General features: G+C 38.3%; 1 protein-coding gene across 1 annotated transcript in view; it reads right to left on the bottom strand.

The window, feature by feature from the left end:
* LOC123775905 (transmembrane protease serine 11F) overlaps positions 1–15,946 on the bottom strand; it is a 31,862-nt gene that overhangs the window by 6,634 nt on the left and 9,282 nt on the right. The window contains exons 4-7 of the mRNA XM_045771507.2: positions 11,455–11,522; positions 9,277–9,440; positions 6,986–7,024; positions 3,053–3,254 (exon numbers count right to left, since the gene is read on the bottom strand). Of these exons, the coding sequence (XP_045627463.2) occupies positions 3,053–3,254; positions 6,986–7,024; positions 9,277–9,440; positions 11,455–11,522 (473 nt within the window). The remainder of the gene's footprint in view (positions 1–3,052; positions 3,255–6,985; positions 7,025–9,276; positions 9,441–11,454; positions 11,523–15,946) is intronic.

Raw genomic sequence — 15,946 nt, 5'->3', positions numbered from 1 at the left:
TTTACATCCTCTAAAATTAAAAAGAGCGCAGCAACTAAATGGAATTTTCATGCTTTATTTGGACTAATAATAGTAAATGATATTTTATAATGAATTGCCAATCTTTTAATTCTTTGTTAAAAACTCTTCAGTCTGTTTTTTTCTATAATTTCAATGAAATGTGTAGAAATTAATTTTGATTTGTTTTGGATAATATGGATGCTAGGAGGCATTTTCCTTCCATATCAGACACTCCATCCATTCTTCCTTTATGACTCACTTGTTGGCTCTTGTTTACTTGTCTTACTGTGGTCTTTGACACAAAGTGTAGTCTTCCCTGCTTCACAAACCCTTACGTGTACACAGGTTTATTTCTCTGCCCTCTGCCCATGCACTGTCCCCATCAATATTCAATAGCTAAGCAGATCTAATTAAATGTCACGCTGTTAGAGTCTCTCCACCTCCTCCACCCGCCTCCCCTTCCCCGCCCTTTGACCTGGCCTGGTCAGTCCCCCTTAGTATTTTTGAGGCTCTCCCTCCACACAGAAGCTTTTCTCTCCCACAAGCTTCTATTACAAGAAAATGCTATCTAGTCCTATTATCTCTTTACCTCCCTATTCTTCCCCAAAGCCCAGTTCCCTGTTTTTCTCATTATCCCAGTGAAAAATGACTAGAAATGTATAGAAACTTGAAATTGTCTATGAAAGAAATTATGTAGAAGGAATTCACACGGAGAAGAATTCATTAAGGGGGTTTCCTTGTTCATGCAGGATTACCGTGTTGGTGAATCATGAGCTTCTAAGTGTCGTGAAAAACCTTAAAGAGCAGTGATTTTCAAGGTATTCTGCACTGCCTCAGGTATAAGCAGGCCTGGGGTGTGTAGGAGTCGGGGGAGGAAGTGGGCACTGCAGGGACCTGGAGATGGGAAAGGCTGTTTTACTTATGTATACTTTAAAGGAAGATTTTATTTGACACAGAAATCTTAGGGCTGAAGCATTCCTTTGAAAACTGGAATTCTGGAAGATATGAAGAAATATATGACTTAAGGAGCTCAAAAACTAATTGAGTGGATCAAATAGAACTATTCTGCCCCTTCATGCACTGTCGCCAGAAAGGGAACATCATGAAATAAGCCCAATTCGACCAATGCTTTATGGATAAGGACACTAAGACTCAGAAGTTAAATGGCTTGCCCAGGTGAGTGATGCATCCAGCGGGTTAGTGTCAGAGAGAGATGGCCTGTGGTTCCTGACATGCTGTCGGGAACTTTGTCCCCACCCACACTGTTGCACAAAGACTGGGATCATTTTTCATGGACATACAGGTACTAAGATTTATTTTAGACACAATTTTTAAAAATACACTATTTCTGTAGAAAAAATACACTTATAAAAATTTCAAAGTTATTTGGGTAATTGTGATATAGTCTTCAAAGTATCCTGTATTTTTTCCTTCACAACAGTATAATGCATTGTGCAATTACACAGAATTATATCACCCCCCAAATTGAGCCCTTTCTCTCCAAAATCATCACCTTTCCCAACTCTTGAATTATCATTACTGGCATAAAATATGCTCTAATATCTGTCACATTAAAAAAAATCCTTCCTTTGAGTCCACAACCACCCTTAACTGTCAAATTTTTCTGCTCCCATTCTTTTAAAAACTCCTTGAAAGTGGTATCTAACCCATCCAAGTCTTTCTTCCATTCTCTCTTGAATTCATTCCCAACCCCATCATACCACTGATACTGGTTTCTCTTTTGAAGGTCACCAGTTATCTCTACTTTATCATACTCCGCGGCCGATTCCTGTTAGGTCTGTTGTCACACAGAGACTGCACTGGATCTGCTGAGAGGTGTACTTCAATCACTGTATCTTACCTTCTTCACTACGTATTGATAAATTGACATTCTGGGTTTATTTATGTTTAATTTATGTGTTTCAAACAGAGGTCAGTTATAAACTAAAATGGGTGACATTCTTCAAAACAAGTGCAAAGATTAGAGGACTATGTGAACCCCCCAAATTAGAAAGCCTTAAATTAGTGGAACTCAAGTTCCCCTAAGGCATGATGCTAGTTATTCTGAGGGCTGTAAATGTATATAAGTGAATCCTTTTTTTCTTCTCTAGTGAGAGAGTGACAATCACCTTAAATTCCTTAGGTCATTCTCATTACACCTCTACGCATAAAGAAAGGTGTAGGCACCTTGTAACCATTTGGGTGTTACCCTTGGAAGAATGGTCAAGAGTCTCCTCATATTACCAAGCATAGTTTTCTCTGAAAGGGAGTGTGAACAGTGCCACTGGCCAGGGCTTTATTCAGAGCTTTTGTCTTTGAGAGTTTAGAAGAAACCTCAGAGAGGAAAGATGGTGTGTGCTTGATCTCCTGGGGCAACAGGGTGCCTGGGTAGGTCCATGTATGTGAACGGACACAGCTGAGTCTTAAAAGCTATAGGTCTGAAAGCCCAAGCAGCACACTCCCGTCAGGTGGTATAGGGCCAGTCTTCAATACAGTGGGCGGGGGCGGAGTGAAACAGGTGGCAGGTCCCTCCTGTCATCTACACACCTCTCTGGACCACACAGCCCACATGGGTTCTTGAAGGAAAATCTCCAAGAGTGATACCCTTCATTTTTTCTTATTTATAAAGTCATGGTAGGTGTTGACAGAGGGAGGATAGAGGGGCTAATCAGGGGAAAAGAAAGTTACCAGAAGCAGCCGAATTTTCTCCCTTGAGTATGTGGAAGAGATTATACTTGTTACATGTATAACAGTCTTTACACTAAAATAATTTATGATATAGTAGAAGGATAACACTGGTGTCATGATAATATAGGAAAATATGTGCTAGGAACCGTAGAGTGATAACAAACCGAACATCATAAATATTGAGAAAAGAGAGAGGGGAGTGCACGAACGAGGTGTAGACAGAGCATAATGCATTCAGAGGACAGAGTGGGATCCATTCTGAATGGAGCAGAGGAGAAACTGGTGAGCTGGACTTTTCCCAAGCGCTGAATTGGTGACAGTGATGACTGGACAAAGAAGACTCACAACAGCCCTGTGAACTTACTTGCGGAAGCAGTGAGCTGCTGTGAGCAGCCACGTGTTACTGATGAGGCTGGCCCCACACTGATGGCCTGCCCCTATGAGCTGGAGGCTGACCTGCCATGGCCACTCTCCTTCCAGGGCTGTTTCCCTCCCTTGGATGATCCTTTCAGTAGAAGAGGATGCTGGTAAAGGCATGTTTGAAGATGTCATCCTTACTCCACAGCCTGTCACAGAAATATATGTTAGCTTGTTTTCATGAAAAGGAGGAGAAATGCTGATTTACATAGGGTGCAGATGCTTTGGCAGTCCATTGTGCCTGCCGTTTTTAACCCCTTCCTAGGACTCAGAGTCTGACATTAGTCCATAGGGGTCAACTTGATCCTGTTGAGGTTCAGAAGAAATACTGACTAACAGTCAAGGCATCCAGTCCGGGAATTAACTTTTCTATTAAGCATATATGGATGGATAAATAAATAGATAAATAATTTATTGAGCATTAAAAATATATAGGTCCTCTGCTAAATGTTGCAGATTTATTTATAGCAACACATCTTCAGATGAAAAAACTGAGCCTTGGAAAGAGAACTTAAATCGCTAGGGGTCCCCCAGCTGGTGAGTGACATAAGATTAGGAGGATTTACATCAAAACTTGTGTTCTTGCTCCTGAGAGAGAGCCCAGTACTGAATGCAGTTCATGATTCTCCCTTGACATGAATGTATACATTGTCTTTGCAAGCCCTGAATTTAAACAGTCTTAATAATGACCTTTTTGGTTTTCTAAAATTTGAAAGACTAGGTTTTAAAAAAATTCTGATTCTCTGATAGCAAACCCTCAATTTGTTGGAGTTCAAATCAACCTTAATAAGACTTGAAAGCATATTGATGTATTTTATTAATGTACCTTTTATTTCTATTTTTTATTTATTTTTAAAGATTTATTTATGTATTTATTTATGTATTTATTTATTTATAAGAGAGAGAAGGCAGGGGGATGGTGGAGGGGAAGAGCAAAGGGGGAGGAAGAGGGACAAGCAGAGCCCAGAGCTCAATGTGGGGTTCCATCTCATGACCCTGAGATCATGATCTGAGCCAAAATCAAGAGTCAGCTGCTTAACTGACTGAGCCACCCATGCACCCCTATTTTACTTGTTTAAAAAATAAACTCTATATACAATGTGTGGCTCAAACTCATGACTCTTGGATCAAGAATGGCATGCTCTACCGACCAAGCCAGCTAGGCACCCCTATTAATGTACCTTTTAATTACTTATATTTTTATGAAAAATGCTAGTTTTTTTTTTCAAAAAGGAACTTTCTCAGAAATAGGAATATATATGCCTGAAATCATATTTATAGATTCATCATAATTCCCTCAGAGTTAAATAGCTCTAATTCAAAATGACCATAAAAGTGGACAAATGGGATTTCTAGGCTATTATAGTGCCGTGTTGGTAGTGCCTAATACTTCCTCCCTCTCCCAACTTCCTCTTAAAATAAGCATGGAAGTAATACTAATATAAATAATATCTACTAGTTTTGAGCCAGGCCTTTATATGTAATGTTACATATATTTTCTTTAATTTTCACAACAACTCTCTATGTTAGGTGTCATCCTCACATTGTAGATGAAAAACCTGAGTCTATGGTTTTTTTCAAAGGCAAAAGGAGCAAAATCACCACAACATAAGGAAAGATAAGAAAAAAAGTTTTAAATTCTGGTAAAAACTGCAATATCCAACGGGGTTTGAAAGCAGCTTCTTGGACGACCTAAGCTCTAACCCGTGAACCAGAGTTGTGTAGAGAATCCTGGTAAGCTTGGCAAAGCCTTTGGCTCACTGCTATTGTGATTCCCTAGCCCAGGAAATAAAGCTCTGCTGCACTTGTTCCTAGCCAAGCAGAAACTACTGTTTAAACCATCCCACTGTGACTCATAAACACTTTTCTTCCTCTGTATGGATGCAGAAGCCACATTTCCTGGCACACCGTCCAGTTGAAAGATACAGGAATGATGAGATGTTCTATGAAAATGTAGTTACCACATGCGGTGGTTTGAATGTGAACCCCTCAAAGTTTCGTTAAAATCCTAACCCTTAGAGGTCATAGTATTAGTAGGTGGGGCCTTTGGGAGATGCTTAAATCACCAGGGTGTAGCCCTCATGAATGGGATTAGTGCCTTATTAGAGTCTCCAGAGAGATCCGAGCCCCTTCTGCTCATGACATGATGATACTTGAAATCTGTGAATTGGAAAAGGTGCCTCACTTGGCCATGCTGGCACCCTGATCTGACACTTCTAGCCTCCAGAACTGTGAGCAATAAATTTCTGCTATTTATTAAATGCCCAGTCTATGGTATTTGGTTACAGCTCCAAGAATGGACTGAGATGCCTCATGAAAGCAATTTAAACAGTGAAAGGAAGAGCAGTGGCATCAGTGAATGCTGCACGTGGTGGTGCAAATGGGGAGGTTGATGTAGTTTTCATAAACTCTGCATGTAAGATCAAAACTTAAGCCTGCATCTAACATATAGCATGGTCAGGGCCCCCCAAACCAGATATGTAAACTCAGAAGAGAGACACCTCTCTGAAAGTTATTTTCTACAAAAAATTTTAGGACATGTGTTTGCTATCAGCCAAGTTGTGCAAAAAACCATGATCTTAATGTAACAAAAGCAGCCAAACAGAAGAGGGAAAATAGGCAGTGAGGAGAGTACCCATAACACAAGAGCTGTCTGTAACTAAATAAATTTCAAGAAATCACAGGCACATCATAGCAGATATAAAATCCACACGGGAGGAGAGAAGAAGTGACACCAGACAACTGAGATAAGTGGTTTTGGGGAGTACAGAATTGATAAGATCTTTCTGAATGCAGAGGAAGGTGACTGAACTGGAACTAGAAATAATGATTGATATGAAGGGCAGAAAATAGAATTCAAATAAATCATCTGTGTTCCTGAGGGAGAAAAAAAAAAGAACAATTAGAATGGAAATCAATCATCAAATTTATAATGGAAGAACATTTTTCCAGAACAAGAAAAAAATGATATACAGATTGAAAACTGTCTATTCAAAATGTCTAGTCAAAAATCAGTGCAAAATATAATTTCATCTTGCTCTCTTGGCAAAAAGTTATAGGGTAAATATTTCCTACATTCATCCCAGAACAAAAAAGATAACCTACGTAAGAATAAAAAATGCAGCAGTCTTAGATTTCTTCTCTATAACAAAACACTAGTAGAAAATGGATTAATGTGTATAGAATTTATAGGGGAAAGTGTATGACCCAGTAATCCTATAAGAAGTTGAGATAAAGGAAATGGAAGGGAGAAGGCAGAAAATGTACATGCCAGATATTTCAGCAAAGATGCAAGGAAAGAGAAATTTTAACAGGAGAAAACCTAACTAGTTACCACTTTAAAACATTGTCTTGAATTGTGAGAGAATATTAATATACAATATTAGAAAGATAGTTACAAAACTTGTAATAGTAAGTATACTATGTAATTATTATTATTGTTATTTTAGTATACTGCAAGTCATAAAACTTGAAATTGTAGGGGCATCTGGGTGCCTCAGTTGGTTGAACAGCTGACTCTTCATTTTGGCTCAGATCATGATCTCAGGGTCCTGGGATCAAGACCTGCCTCGGGATCTGTGCTCAGTGCGGAGTCTGCTAGAGATTCTCTCTCTGCCTCTCCCCCCGTGCTCTCTCTGTCTCTCTACAATAAATTTAAAAATCTTTAAAAAAAACCTTGAAATTGTATTTGGTGTAAGTTTATAAATTTAAATGTTTTAAATGTTAAAAATAAGCAGTAATAAAAACACCAAGTATTTGGTTTACAAAAACATAAGATGAGCAAAAAGGACTTTATAAATTCTACTTCTAACTTTTCTGTGGCTTTTATTCATTATCTTTGCTATGAAATGGACAGTTAATTGTGGGTTTTGGAACTTACGGCTGTTGAGAAGATTCCTCATCTTTTTGCTGTCAATAGCTGGAATAAACAAATAATTGAATTAGTTGGTAGAAGAATATGTTCCTATTTTTACGTGATTTTGTTCAAATGGTCACTATAAGAAATGCTTATTAACCAAAGCATCCATATTTCAAAAGGGTATTAACGTTTTCATAGCCAAGTAATACATACATAACTCTGATTTGATTTGGTCCAAAATGTATAATTTTACTTTAAAATGAAAAAAGAGCATTTTGTTGTTTTCTGATTTTTGCTATGAGATCTGAAAAACAAATTAGAGATTTAGGAAAGAATGGTAAGGATAACTGTCCCTGATTACCTTCTTTGGGAGCTCCAGTAAAACTTGAGGATGCAACCTTCGATTCCCATCACAACTGGTGCTCGCCATGTTAGATGTAGCAGCCAGTGTGTGTCAAGCATATGCCTGATGGCCAGTATTGAAAGGGCAGCTCCAGGGAACAAAGGGTATCACAGGCCCCTCACAGCCCAATTTCCAGCCCTGGTCTACAAAGGATAGGAATTCACTCAGTGTAGGTTGATGGCCTTCTCTCACTGAGGATTCTTCCTCATGGTGAATACTGCAGAAGGCTGCAGCTCAGGGAGCAGACAGCAGAGGCATGAAGAGCTCTTTGCCATACAGCCAGTCCAGGAACCCCAACCATACCATTTTATGCCTCCCTTCTGTGACATCATTTTTCCCTTTAAACTTCTCTTCGTGTTCAAGTTTAGGTTCATTGTCTTTTGTTTTTTGTTTTTGTTTTTTTTTTTTGGTGTTTGTTTTGTTTTGTTTTGTTTATTTGACAGAGAAAATAAAGAAGTATATGATGATCTCCTCAGGAACACTGACCTCCCCAAGAGAGCGATGTGAGCCCCAAGCCCTACTAGAGGCTTCCTGGACATTTCACTTCTCTTTATTTAACATGAGATATTTATGTGGCAGAAGAAAATATTTGTAGGAGAATTTTGGTTATTGAGTATAGTCATAGAATACAGTTATTTTGATATTAAAACAATCTGTATAATAAAAAGTCAGTGTGCATGACCAAGAAGTCTGAAAAATTATTTTTAAAAAAACTGTAAAAATTATTTTTTAAAAATTGCAAAAAAAAAACCCTTAATGTGTCTTTTATGATGGATATTTTAACATAAATAATCATGCATTAGGGGCAATTATATTATCAGAAATTGAAATTTAATTTGAGATTGCCATTTATAGAATGCTGAAAAATGTGTTTTACTTTGGAATATAATTAATACTTAAGGTAGATACCATACTCTTCATTATTTCTAATTACTTCATGAAAGTTGTCATTAATGTGTGTGAGGATTCTATCTCAAAATGGATTTTAAGTATTTTCCTTATTTCTAACAACAGAGAAATTACCTTTAGACAATCTTTTTCTCAAATTCATGGATGGGGAAAAGACTTTCCAGTCCAAAGGGCAAGACTTATTTCTTGTTAATAAATCAGAAATAGCTGCCCTTGAAGTACTTAATCAGAACAGTGAACACAACTGGAACACCTGCTGTGTGTGAGACTTACTCTAGTGTTTGGGGGAGGGGTAAGGAACAAAAAGGCACAGTACCTGACCTTGAGACTTAGCGTTTGAAACATATTAGTATGCCTCTCAGCTTGGATTCCAACTAGCTGTGAGGTAGTTTTAATTTCTTAGTATTTTGGCCTCATTTCCTTCTAATTTTGGGGAAAAACAAAACTTTTCTGATTTTGTTTTGTGAGGAATAAATGAGGAAATGAGTGAAACATCATTTTAAATTGGAAATAATATAGAGAACCTCTTCGCAGATCATGTCAATGATTCCTCGTCCAGGGGTTAACTTCCATAAAGATGTTTGTTTCCCTGATACTACAGAAGCTAACCCCCTGAACTGACCTGTAAAGACTTCTGGGATTCAGAACACCTGTGCTTTAGTTTTGGCCTCCAAGTCTTGCTAGTCCCATGTCTCACATTTTCCTTGAATCTCAGCTTCCTTAAAATGGCAGAAAATAATACCTACCCTCTCATGCTTTTAAAAAGATATGACATGGTATATGGGAAATAATTGAGAAACTTTAGCAAAAGCCTTAATCAAATATGAAAATAAATTCTGAAAATTAAACTTTACCTTATAGTGAATTTTTATTTTAGTTTTATTCCACACTGATAAGACTTCACAGCGGTGAAGTCTTAAAATGGGAGAAGACATTGACCTAAATTCTTATGAAAAATAGAGGATTGCAAGGGAACCACAAGGATGGTAAAAGGACTTACATGTGAGTGTAAAGGATGGCTTGTTTATAGTCAAAGGCAACTGTTTTGTCTTCAGACTTTGATATAAAATCCTTTCAATCTTTTTCCTGATTTGCTCAGCACTGTCAGTTGATGGGTATCGAAACATGAGCACCATAAAAATTCTCATGCCATGTTCATCTGGACTGAAGAGCAAAAAAGCAGATAAAGCCACCTCTGTAATCATTAACTATTTTTATCTCTTAAGATTCACACTGAATTTTAAAAAACAATAGATGAAATATATGTACATCAGATTTCTAAATTATCTCTAGAAATATGGGCTCAGATATGTAGCTGAAAAAAATTATCTTGCCCTTTACTTAGCTCATAGTCTGCAGGAGGTTGGGAGAGGAGATGTTCATGAATTCATGCTTTATATGCACTTAAACAACTTGCTTTTTGAGACAATGTGAGCCATCACAACCAACATCATATTTCAGTCCTGGCATGGCAGAGACAATGCTTTGTGTTCATGAAATCCAGTTACGTTTGCCTCCTGATAATAGAGCTAGATTTCATTTCCTGCCCTCCTTTGCAGTTTAGCAAAACTCTCATGAATTCTGGACAATGGAATGTGGGCAGAAATGATGTACCCCACATCCAGCCTGCCCCTGGCACCTCCCATACCGGCCTCCATGCTTTTACTCTTCCCATATTTGCCAACCAGATGCTGAAGTTCCAGTAGGCAATCCTATTCCACATCCCTCCCAGCACCCAAGTCCCTGCTGCCACTTCTGAGTCTTTGGACTATGCCATGAATATGAAACAAACCTTTATTGTGTTAAGCCATTTATTTTGGGGGATTTGATGGTTAGTTAATATGTGTTTGATAAGTGGAAAATTAGAGAAAGCACTTATTAAAGGAAATCTTTTGATAAAGGAATCACATATTATACTATAATGTGTAGGTCTAGAAATCCTCCAGTTGCCCTCTGAGGTTGAATTTAACCTTAAAACAGATAAAGAAGAGAAAGACAATTATCATATGGTTTCACTCATTTATGGAACATAAGAAATAGGAAGATCTGTAGGAGAAGGAGGGGAAGAAGGAAGAGGGGGTAAACAGAAGGGGGAATGAACCATGAGAGACTGTGGACTCTGGAAAACAAACTGAGGGCTTCAGAGGGGAGGGGGTGGGAGATTGGGATAGGCGGGTGATGGGTATTAAGGAGGGCACATATTGCATGGTGCACTGGGTGTTATATGCAAATAATGAATCATGGAACATTGCATCAAAAAGTGGGGATGTACTGTATGGTGACTAATATAACAAAATAAAAATTATAAAAAAAAAACAGATAAAGAATCGAAGAAGGAAGGAAGAGGGGGGAAGGGGAAAGCAAAGATAGGAAGGAACAAAAGTAGAGAGTGGGAGAGAAGAAAAGGCAGGGGCTCCCTAACCACACGTATATTTACTTTACCATCAAGAAGTGAGGCAGACAAATAAGTATTACAAATACTTATATTTGTATATTGATTGATAGCCACAGAAAAAATTTAAAGTTTTTCATCAAAATAGGTAGAAAACAAGATATACAACAAGTATATATTCAATTTATGCATATTGCTTTCTATCAGAACATAAAAATGAAAGGTAATAGAATAATAACAAAAATGCAATGGCATTAAAGAAAAACCTTATTGCAGAGAAAGTCATAGTCTGCTGTTGTTGGGTCTAAATTCTACTTAGCCCTGAGCTAAAGGAACAGGTGTGTCACCAGGGCCATTCCTCCCTTTCCAATGTCTAATAACTGACATTGCCTCTTGATATAGAGCACTTTGCCTCTGCCTATTGTGACTGAGAGATGTATATGCAGTATAAGCTGAATTGCTCAGGATTTATGAAATCTCTGTATTCCTGCAAAGATTTGCCTGAGGGAGCTGGACAGTCATGTTGATCGAGTGTTTCTTAAGGGTACTGGTTTGAAGTTGCAAACTAGGGCCCCTGGGTGGCTCAGTCAGTTAAGCGTCTGCCTTTGGCTCAGGTCATGATCCCAGGGTCCTGGGATGGAACCCTGGGTTGGGATCCCTGGTCAGATGAAAGTCTGGTTTTCCCTCTCCCTCTGTCCCTCCTCCCTGCTCATGTCCTCTCTCTCTCACTCTCTCTCTCAAATAAATTAAAGTCTTAAATAAAATTTGCAAACTAAGTTTACATACCTCAGTTTGATAACATGAGATTTGATAAACCGACCCCCTCCAGAAGAACGTAGAAATATCCTAGACATCTGGTTAGAAACATTAAACAAAAGAAATATTAGTCATAAGAAAAACGTTACTCCTTGTCTTTTCTATACAGTTGAGGCAAAGACAATTTTGGTTTATTCCCAGATTGGAACTGGTTTATCATAGTGGTAAGACTAAAAGAGGTTCTAATCCTTGCATAAATGTATAACCTTAACAAAATTATGTAATTTTGTTAAGCCTCTGTGAAACAAGATAACAACAATATCTACCTCATAGAGTTGTTTTGAAGATTAAATGAGATAATGTTTATCGCACATTTCACACCTTGCCTGGTGTGTGCTAAACTATTGGTAATGTTCATTTTGATTATTGTCAAATTAATTTAAGTATCTGTGCTATTTTTAAAGGCAGCATCCTGACTTTTAATAATTTAATTTAATTTAATTTAATTTAATTTAATTTAATAATTTAATTTAATTTAAATGTATCTTTTTGAGAGGGAGAGAGAGAAAGTAAGCACGTGCAGGGAGAGGTGGGGGAGAGGGAGAAAGAGATAATCCCAAGCAGGCTCCACACTCCAGGTGAAATCAAGAGTCAGACACTCAACCGACTGAACCAGGTGCCCCAGCACCCTCACTTTTAAGAAAGCCCACCCTAAATTTGTCTTATTCCCAGATATGGAAACTAGTCCACTATTTGTATCAACTCATTGCTTTCTTAAATGATTATCCCATTACTGAAGCATTTGGCACAATAAGCAGCAATATGTGTCCTTTGACTCTGATGCCCTCACTAGTTAGTCACCTTTTTGTGGCAGGCAGGCTTTCACAACTGGTACCAGCTTTGGGAATAAGTTTCACCACACTCTATACCATCAGCGTTTTATTACTCAGCTTTTCCAGCCTGAGCTATTGAAAGATTTGGATGTTCAGTGAGCTGATTTCCTGGGACCTAATTCCCAAAAGACTGTTGAGGCAGTGCCTCACAGTAAAAAGCATTGGACTGAGAATCAGAAATCAGAAATTGCAGGTCCACATGAGTGTACATAAGGCCCACCTCCCTGGTAAATCTTGCCCCCTCCCCCCCCATACTACATCCTCTGGGAAGGAGGATTATTGCCTATCTCCCCCCAAGATTTATCCTTCTCCCTGACTCCTTTAAACTAGTAACAATGCTCAATAGATTTTACCTACTAAATATTGAATCTCCCTCCCTTCCTCCAATTCCACTGCTATGGTCTGAAATCTGCATCTTCGAAACTTGTGCCTGGGCCTCTGTAGTATCCCCTCACTGGCGCGTTTCTGCCATTCTACTCTGTCCTCTCTCCTCTCAGCTGTTCCCCCACAATGCTACCAACCAGGGTGACATCCCTAAAGTACAAATCTGAGTATGTTATACTCCTGCTTCAAGCCCAATGTCTCCCTCAGTGCAAGCTCCACAATCTTAGGCCTTCATTCACCCTGGCCCCACCTCTACCTTCAATGCCTATTTTCTTATCTACTGAATGACTTACTCTTTCCCAATCCCACTAGACTGGTTCACACCTCTATGGCTTTGCACATTCATTTCCTCTTCCCACGATGCACTTTTTTCCCCTGGCAATTCCTTTAATGACAATTTGGTTACCATCCAGACACTCTAGGGACCAATAAGTTATCTTTGATTTGCCCTCCTCAAAGTTCAATACTCCTTTATTTGGACCACCCCAGCATCTTGCACATGAGGCTGTTATAGTGATTATCATACCAGTTCACAGTTGTGCCTTTGCCCCACTTTAGACTGTGAGCTATGTGATGGGAGGGAGTGTGTCTGATCCATCTTTTTATCTTCAGTGATTCGAACACTGCCTGACTCACAGTAAATATTCAATGCATGTTTGAATAACTCCAAGAATGAATAAATGAGTTAAGAATCAACAATATGGTAAAGGGAAGAAGATAATAACACATTGTTTTGTTTCATCTGCAAATCATGTTGCCAAGTATAAATAGAAATCCACAGGAATCTAAAGCAAGTGGGAGCCAGGAGACTCCAGTGGTGAGCTCCTTCTGTATGGTCATTCCAGGGGTTTGGATCACTTTTGAGTTATGTCACTTATGATTTCACTAAGCTTCTCTGAGCTCATTTTATTTCCGTATCTCAGGGAACAGGGAGAAAATCTGATGTTAAGGTCTCCAACACCTTATATAAATGTCCTCTGAAATTCTGAACGGTGCACATAATGGCGTTTGGGCAAAGGATCAGGATTCTGTCATATCCAAGTACAAGAAAGTGCTAAGAATCCATTCAAACTAAAATGTGATTATTAGCAAGACTTTCATTCTCAGAGGAGTTGACCTCTGTTTTAAAAATGGGTAGATTCTGGCACAGTACAGTAGTGGTGTGACCACTAATAATAGCTTACATACACTAAGTCCATAGTACAGGGTATGCATTGAGCCAATTCCTTTGTTTAAACCTCATACCACCTTAGGAGTAAAGTATTTTTTAAATTCTCATCAGCCTCATTTTAAAGGTAAAGGAACTGTGCCAGGGCACTTTAGTAAACTTGTTGAAGAAAGTGCTAGTTCTGGCATATGAACTCAGGGAATCTGGAGCTAGATCTTGTGTTCTTAAGTATATTAAGTGACACTGACAACTCTTATACTTATATACTATATACCTGATGACAGATGTTCAGTTTGGTGCTGGGTAGAGAGTCCTGGGGCAGGAAACCCTTAAAGACAACCTCGGATATATCTTTTATTCCCTGAATCTAAACCTCGTAATAGTTCATCTCTTGAGAGATTGCATTTTTTCTGCTTCTGAAAAACTGTTTCTTTTTAGACACCTAATCATCACTATAAGCAATTTCTGGAGAAAATGAACTTACTGTTTACATTTTTCTACTGAGAACTCAGTAATGTTACATTTAGTCCAAATTACAAAAACTAATTGTATCCTTCCCTTTTCGTGGTCCAAACCTAAGAATAGATTTTTTTTTTTTTAGAGATTATTCCATTTAAAACAAGATAGAGTCTAAGCTAAAATGGGAAAAAAAGTTCACCTTAAAATCAGATCCCACTTGGAGTCCTTGGTTTGAACTCCAGCGTCAAAAAAACAAAACAACATGTTTGAAACAATACTTTTGACGCTGACTAATAGTACATCTAGTTACTATCTTCCACAAGCCTGAGCTTGCACCTTCCCTCTGGCTGGGAACTGCATGCAGATTAAGTCCTCATGAAAGATCAGTAGTTACCGGATGCCAACTAGGGAATCCCTTTCCAGGTCCACCCATGAAAATAAGTCAGGCAAGTTCTGCAGATTTTTTGCTACTGTCAGGGAAATACAACAGAGGGTGAACATACCAAGAAGACAAATCCCTATTCCTTTCCTCTCCAAGAAAACTTCCTGCTAGTCCAACGGGATTTTTCCTTTCTCTGAACTCCTAAAACACTTTTTGTTCACATGATATATACTTGACAATTATATTCTGTACTGTGACAGCTCTATATTGCCATATTGTCTTGTTATCTAATCTACCTTGTTTGTATTCTTTCCCGAGCACAGACTTTCATACATAAACTGCATTATAAACTCCAATAAGTCAATCAGAGAAAGACAATTATCATATGGTTTCACTCATATGAGGAATTCAGGAAACAGTGCAGGAGATCATAGGGGAAAGGGAGGGAAAAATGGAATAGGAAAAAATCAGAGAGGGAGACAAACCATGAGAGACACTTAACTATGGGAAAGAAACTGAGGGTTGCTGGAGGGGAGGTGGGTGGGAGCATGGAGTAACTGGGTGATGGGCATTAACGAGGGCATGTGATGTGATGAGCACTGGGTGTTATATGCAACTGATGAATTACTGAACTCTAAATCTGAAACTAATGATGTTCTATATGTTGGCTAACAGAATTTAAATAAAAAAAAAACCCTCCAATAAGGAAGAGACTGTACTGTTTAGAACTTGGCATCCTTCACAGTCTTGCGCAAAATAGGTGTACAATAACATTTTCATTAACTGATTGATTCTCCAGCTGTGGTTAATCATAAACAACAGTGTGAAGAAAAAATGCCAGCTTTTGGATCTCTTCATGACTCTTTCACTATATTGTGTCTCCTTCCTTTTTTCTCACTTATTTATTCACTCAATGCAATTGATTAGGAATATTCTATTTTTAAGGCACTGAGACAACACTGGATAAAAATTAGTAAGCAAAAAGCTGTGGTCCCTGGACTCATAGAATAGAGGGATAGACAGTCATCAACAAAAATAAATTAATTATAAGAGGCAACTACTAATATAGTCAAGTAACATAGGATAATGGCTGGGGGTCTATAATAAGTAAGGGTTCTCCAAGGAGGGACATTTAAGTGATATCCGAAAGATCAGAAGAAATAAGCAAAAAGAACAAGATCATGGGACAATCTTCCAGGTAGAAGGAACAGAATGTGCAGAGCATCCAAAAAGAAG

The sequence above is a fragment of the Ursus americanus genome, chromosome 8 (genome assembly GCF_024610735.1).
Source record: "Ursus americanus isolate L20-20 chromosome 8, mUrsAme1.1.p, whole genome shotgun sequence".
NCBI lineage: Eukaryota > Metazoa > Chordata > Mammalia > Carnivora > Ursidae > Ursus > Ursus americanus.
Note: the sequence above shows the minus strand (reverse complement) of the source record. Positions and strands in the feature narration are given on the sequence as shown.